General features: G+C 35.7%; 1 protein-coding gene across 2 annotated transcripts; it reads left to right on the top strand.

Annotated features, from left to right (window-relative positions):
• The first annotated feature begins 296 nt into the window (after nt 1-296).
• LOC104221930 (ubiquitin carboxyl-terminal hydrolase 3-like) lies at nt 297-6401 on the top strand. 2 transcript variants are annotated; one of them, XM_009773088.2, is made up of 9 exons: nt 297-441; nt 994-1125; nt 1240-1278; nt 2187-2298; nt 2765-2823; nt 2910-2984; nt 3307-3355; nt 4098-4174; nt 6103-6401. In XM_009773088.2, the coding sequence occupies exons 1-9, from the start codon at nt 370-372 to the stop codon at nt 6187-6189; spliced, it is 702 nt and encodes a 233-aa protein (XP_009771390.1). In that variant the 5' UTR covers nt 297-369; the 3' UTR covers nt 6190-6401. The 2 variants fall into 2 exon arrangements, with proteins under 2 accessions (XP_009771390.1, XP_009771391.1); XM_009773089.2 differs by having other exon boundaries at nt 313-441; nt 2193-2298.
• The last annotated feature ends 544 nt before the right edge of the window (nt 6402-6945 follow it).

Genomic DNA, 6945 nt, shown 5'->3' with positions numbered 1-6945 from the left:
TCATTATAGAACTTGAAAATAGAAATTATACCAACTAACACATAATCCTTAAAATTCAAAATAATCTCACAGTTCCGTGTAGACTATTAATTTTCCAATATTACATTTTATATACCATTAATATATGTAAAGAACTATATGACATATATTTTTAATTTTTAATAAATATAATATATTAGTATACTCAAATCATATACTAGTATAAAATATAAAAATTAAAAAAACAGAAAAGAAAAAGGGGTCGACATAAGAAAATGATAAAATCCCCACCATAAAGCCTTTCCCAAAACTATATATAAAGGGCACAAAGCGGTCGTAGTAGAATACAATACAGGTTTTTGTTGCAAAAACAGAGAGGAAACGAAATCCATGGCGGATAGTGATAGTGCTTGCTCTAAGAGATGGCTTCCTCTTGAAGCTAACCCTGATGTCATGAATCAGGTACCCCTTTGTTTCACTCCTTTCGCTTATTTCTTCGATTTTAAATAATATTTACAATCTTGACTGGAATGAACCTAATACACCCTCCGTACCAAAATCATGATGTACCCAATTTTTCTTAATCATAAATCGGACATTCCTTAACTTTTTAATAGTAAAAATTGCAAATTCATATTTTTTGAGTAGTTAACAGACAGTTAAACAACATACTAAAAATTGTAGTCAAAGTAGTAATACTGTCATGTAAAATGGGATCTGGGAGATTAATGGTGTAATTAGAAGTAAAAATGCAGTAAACCTCAAAATCTGATTTGTATCTGCTAATTTGATCAACCAAGTATATTTCCTATTATGTCATGAAGTGGTGAGTGCCCTTTAGCTGATGAAGTAGATTTTTTATAGTTTGGCTTCAGTATGTGAAGCAACAACGAGATGGTATTTCTTAACCCAGGCTGAGAAGCATTTAACAAAAAATTATACAAATGAGAAGGGGGAAAACCTTATAATGACATTAATGAAGTTTCTACTTTTTCTTGCTTTTTCATTGAGCAGTTTCTGTGGGGTCTTGGTGTTCCACCGGACGAGGCAGAGTGTTGTGATGTTTATGGGTTAGATGAAGAACTTCTGGAGATGGTGCCGAAGCCCGTGTTTGCTGTTTTATTTCTCTATCCTCTCACACCACAGGTTTGGTGTTATTGTCAATCTAACGTTTTTCTGTGCAAGATTTGTAGTTCAGTTTGATGTTAACTGGTATAAATGTCATGATCCTGGTCAGCTAATTAATGTCGCATTGTACAGAGTGAAGAAGAGAGAATACAAGAAAACAGCAAAACAAAGGTGATTTTAGTGACCATTACTTTATAAATTACAGCGTGTCTTTTAGTTCAATGCTTCTGTTTTAGCTTTTATTCTTCTTATGGATGAATGTTAACAGGAACTTTAGCTCATAAGTTCCTTCATGCATTGTACACTTGATGCACATCAAATTGTTTCCATGGAGTAAGATAAAACTTGATTCGGTTAGTCAAATTATGCCATGAACTCTCTTGTTTCTGAGTGCGCTACTAGCCGGTGTTGGTCAATTGTTAAAAATGTCATTTTCCCTGCTTTTACTTTAATGCAGTTTTTGATGTGAAACTTTGTATATATTCATCCTAGGAATTTCCTCCCCCCTTTTTTCTTTTTTCTTTTTTTGGTCCTCTTTTTTTTTTTCTTTTTTTTTTGGGGGTCCTCTTTTGAGTTACACCACTATGTGGGATTATACTGGGTATGTTGTTGTATTTGTTGGCCCTCTTTTGAGTTTGGGGTCCCTTATCAGTTGCCAAAGTCCTTTCTCTGTCTTGGATCTGATTATTTCCTTTGTTCCTTTTTGGTTGTTTTCGTGCTCTGTAGAACATTCTCTAGTTCTTTGAACTGTGGTTTATCTTGATTGGCTGCTCTCGTAAACCATACCACTGTGTCTAGGCAGTCCGTTAGACAGGTTGTTTGCTAAATGGGTTTTGATAGACACTGCAAGGTGATGCTTGGTGAAAACAGGATCTTTAGTTTGTATTTACACCACTCACATAAATCAATCCTCACTACAGCATCCATTTTCCCCCTCTAATTGTCCCGAGATACTTGATAATCTGTTTCTCCTCTACTTATTAGACCGAGTTGCACTGTAGCAGTTTGAGCGTATTTTACTTTTATGTCATTTATTTGGCTTCATAATTCCATAACTATTCTTGAGACGTTGCTGGCAGGTGCAGGATCCCAGTAGTACAGTTTACTTCATGAAACAAACAGTGGGAAATGCATGTGGAACAATTGGCCTTCTTCACGCTATTGGGAATATCACCTCTCAGATAAAACTTAGTAAGCCATTTGATGTTTTATATATTTCATGAACTGGTTCTTGTCATGTAGGTTTCTACTCTTTGCATTAAATAAGTGATCTTAGAGGCGGGATCCTTATGATTTTCTGGTAGTACCATAACTGGATAGATGCACAAGTTGTATAGTACTGTTTCTTAGGAGCTTGATTCGTCATGCCATAGTTGATTATAGTGTTAAGGGGAAGGCTTTTAAGTCAAACTATTAACATAGTTTGTGAAAGGCCTGACTGGGGAAAGATCTTTGAGGTTTTTAGTGGTTAGATGAAATTCTCTGAACTATGATAATTACACAAAGCTCCTTCATTATTGACATTCTTGTCAACTTATAAAGATATACTTAATTTTTTCTTCATGTTTACCGATATCTTTTTTCTCTTCCCTTTTGCTGTCCTTGTTTTTCTGTTTCTTTTTCCCTATTTTTGACATGCTTATTTTTTGTTATTTAGCCGAGGAGTCATTCTTGGATAGGTTCTTTAAATCAACTGCTAGCATGGATCCAATGCAGGTATCAGTTATGGCTTCATTGCAGTTACTGACCAGTCACATCCATCTCTTCATCCAATGCTAATACATTCGAGTATAAATTTGCAGCGTGCTTTGTTCCTTGAAAACGATAGAGAAATGGAAGTTGCTCATTCAGTGGCAGCTACTGCTGGTGAAACTGAGGTCAGAATTGAAAAATAGGTGTTTCTTGTATATCTCAAATAAACAGTTCTCATCCTAACTCCACCTATGTGAGCTCGCATAGAGGTAGGAAGTTCGATTAAAGGATTAGGGTGGTGGTAGGTTTATTACTAGTGTAACAGTAATCATATCGTAAATCCTGTAAACACAATAGATATAAAGGATTTGTATAGATGAGTCTATTGGAAGTGATAAGTCTTTTTGTCGGTTTAAAATCTTATGTATATGACATAATGCATGTCTATATTTCTTTGCGGTGTTTTTCATGTGTTATGTGCATCAATCTTGTGAGCTCTTTATGCAGGCGTCAGAGGATGTGAACACTCATTTCATCTGCTTCACGTGTGCTGATGGTATTTCCTTCTCCACCCCGTTTGTGTGTGTGTGTGTGTGTGTATATATGTATATATATATATGTATGTTTGTTTGTTTGTGTGATTCATAGAATTTTGCTTTCTGCTTTTTTAGTTAAAAAGGGAGTCATTTGTCATTGGGAGTGTAAACTAAGCGCTTGGGCATTACAAACTTTCTGCTAGACTGCTAGTCTATATTAATATGGCTTTGGTGTAGAAAGTTTTCATTTACATTTTCTTTTTTAAGTATCGTTGGGAGTCACCTGTAAGTCCTCCATTTGTAGCTGTCTGCACGATGTGTTTAAGGTGTTCCTTTGATATGAAGCACAGTAGCACCTAGAGGGTCTGGGATCTCCATCACTTTACATTTCACTAGCTGTAATTTTCTTGTAAAAATGTAGTAGAAGCTTGTATTTGTGCTAAAATAATGATTTCAACATTTCTGCTAGGCCAATTACCTCCTTTAGATAACATTCTGCCGTTCATTGATACTCACGGGAAACCTCTTCTTTACTCTGTTTAACAATAACAAATTAGGGAGCACTAGGAGCAATTTAACGTTATGGGAGATCAAACATATTGCATCATTATTTGTTTCTGGTTCTACTTGTCATAAAAATGAAGACTATGTCTTTGTCCACAACTTCAATAATAGTGATTGTTGTCTAGACCACTCAGCTTTGCTTGACCCAGCTCCTGATGGCTGAAGAGTCGAAAGTTACACAAGCTTGTCATATTGCAGGACAACTCTACGAGCTTGATGGAAGGAGGTCGGCACCTATTTCACATGGTGCATCCTCTCCAAACAACTTATTGAAGGTAAGTAAATACGTCCCTGCTCTGCTTTGAGGAGAAGGAAAATGTATTTTCATAAGCATCACATGACAGACTTCGTGATTGCTTTCTTTTTAAGTTCACCGCCTGATGATAATTTAGTCCAAATTGTTGGGGAAATCTGGTCTAATTTCCGTGTTTCATATCCAAACCTAATTCCCCTTAATTTGCCTAAAAGATGTATGGAACATTTTGAATCTTACAAAATTAATTGTGATGGAAAAATTGAAAATTAAGTGGCACTCTACCTGTTCAAAATTAAGCAGTATACTGTTTGTGGAATCTGGTGAAAAGAGGGACTTGTCAACTATGTTGCTCGGACTCTCCAAAACAGCTGCCGCACCTGTGTCGGATCCTTCAAAATACACTATATTTAGAGGATCCGACACGCACCCATCGATATTTTCGGAGAGTCCGAGCAACATAGCTTGTCAATTATGATGATTCGCGACAATATTGAATTTGTTGAATATGTCCTCGTAGATATGTAGTGGAATGAGATGGGTGCAAATGGAGTGAATGAATGTAGAGGATTCATGTTACTCTATATGTAAGCAAGTTGAGCCAGAGAACTGTCACAAAGAAAAATGGAAATGCCCTATTTTCTTCGAAAGCTAGAACTCTATATGTACTGGTATTTAGGCGTGACAATATGATAGTTTGAAAGTGATAAAATGGAAAGTAGATAGATCTAAAATCAAACTGAGTAAAGTTATCTTAGAAGATCTACAATCGTTCAAAATGAATGTAGATTTAGCTTAGAAGAGAATAGAATAGAAGCAAAAAATTCATCAATTAATTGGAATTAAGCTTTAGTTGTTGTTACTCGTACATTGAATTTAGTGTTTTTCAGAAGTCCTTTTATTTTGTATGGCTGTAGAGATTAGTGTGGTATTTTCAGAACATGTAGTTTTGGGTTGTTTCTAACTGCCTATTATCAGAAATTATAGAATTATAATCAGATGGACCTAAAGCAAGTAGATATGGAGGATTAATTCATATAGCTAATCCAAACTAACTTGAGATTAAGATTTAGTTGACTGATTGATATATGCTTTTGTTATATTCCTTTGGGAGTGTAGTGATGTAAGTTGCCAAGTTAAATGTCCTAAAATATATCCATCTTGGAGGCCTTCCATGTAGTTGAATTTTTGAACTAAAGCCCTTTGCCCTATCAAGATGGATCGGAACATGTATTCAAGCAGACTGTAAGATTTCCATTCTTGCCAATGTCTCAAGACTTGGAAGGAGATATATTTCTTTCTAACCGAACATCCTTTAATATTTTGACACAAACATTTCTGACGCGTAAAGGGAACCTTGCATAATTGTATATTATGAGCAAACCAATGATTTATAGTCCTTGTGTGAGAACAACAAATAAGCAGGCAGAATGGCACCTTGAAACAATTGGGTGCAGGTAATTGGCCGCGGAAGATTTCATAGCATTTCTTAACTCCTAATTGAGCTAGGTTGATCCGCTTAGATAGTGTTGGTGCAGCTTATTAGATTTATAGGATTATGTCACGGGTTTTACACTCTGTAAGGAAGAAAAAAAAGAAGAATCTATTCAAGGATGTGGGACAGTTCAAGAGAGAAACTACATAGCGAATGAGAATCAACTCATTCACAGACGCACTGCACTGCTTTGAGACAACCTTCATTTGAAAGATGGGTCCATTTGCTACTTTTAGTTTATTCCTTCTACTAAAGGTAGAGGAGGCTGATTTCGCAATGAATCTGGTAAACGAACAAATAGGTTCTTTTCATTTTCCATCATGTCTGGTCCCTTTCATCTGCCCATCATGTAGCTACTATGGTTGCATTAGTGCGAGGCTCACGTTACTTTAACGTACATTGACCATGTCTTTAGAAATATCGTGTTGACGTATTGCCTTACTCTTTTATTACAGGATTCAGCTAAAGTTATCCAAAAGATGATCGAGAAAAATCCAGACTCAATCAACTTCAACGTTATTGCCATTTCAAAAAGAATTTGAACAGAACAGAGAGCTTTATGGCTGAAATTTTAGCTTTGGGAGTGTAGTGTATAAGAGCTAAATACGTATTTATTTCTCACCCTTGACAACACCTTTTTCTGCTTTCTTCGTACCATGTTTCTTGCTTTTCTTGTTGGTGATGCATATATCTGCAATCAGATTACTTCCGAGAAACAAGTATGGCGTATAACTCCGCTGCATGTTTGCAGTAATTTCGCTGCTGGCCAACAATTTTTCTGCTATCACTGCCAGATGGCTTTTACTTAGGTTGGTCATACATTGCATATTTGGTTCTTACCTAGAAGTTTAAAGGTAAAACGGACATTGGCGAGGAAATGGTCCATTACTATAACGCAAATTCTTAAAAGATAATTTGTGTTATTACACAAATTTATCAACAAATCTTAAAAGATAATTTGTACTATTACTCAAATTTATCAATCGGTGCATGTTGATTTTTCCGTTCAGACAACAAATTAAAGTAAATCGGGTCAGACCCTGTAGTTTTATTTGTTTTGTCTAAAAGCATTAACCTTCTTCCGTCAAGGTTTCGTTACAACGTATGTGTTCTGAGGGGAAAATGGCGAATGTACCACGGAACTAAAAAGATTAGGGTTCAACCAAAATCAGAGACAACGAAATTTGGGTAAAACAAAGAACAGACTCATTAAGTGAAAGTAAATCTTGATACAGAACCAGTAACAGCTACCACAAAATCCAACAACATTTCCCTATCCAACAAACACGAGACTCACA

Source organism: Nicotiana sylvestris, chromosome 6, assembly GCF_000393655.2.
Source record: "Nicotiana sylvestris chromosome 6, ASM39365v2, whole genome shotgun sequence".
Taxonomy (NCBI): Eukaryota; Viridiplantae; Streptophyta; class Magnoliopsida; order Solanales; family Solanaceae; genus Nicotiana; species Nicotiana sylvestris.
The sequence above is the reverse complement of the archived record's forward strand: the minus strand, read 5'-3'. Positions and strand labels throughout refer to the sequence as shown.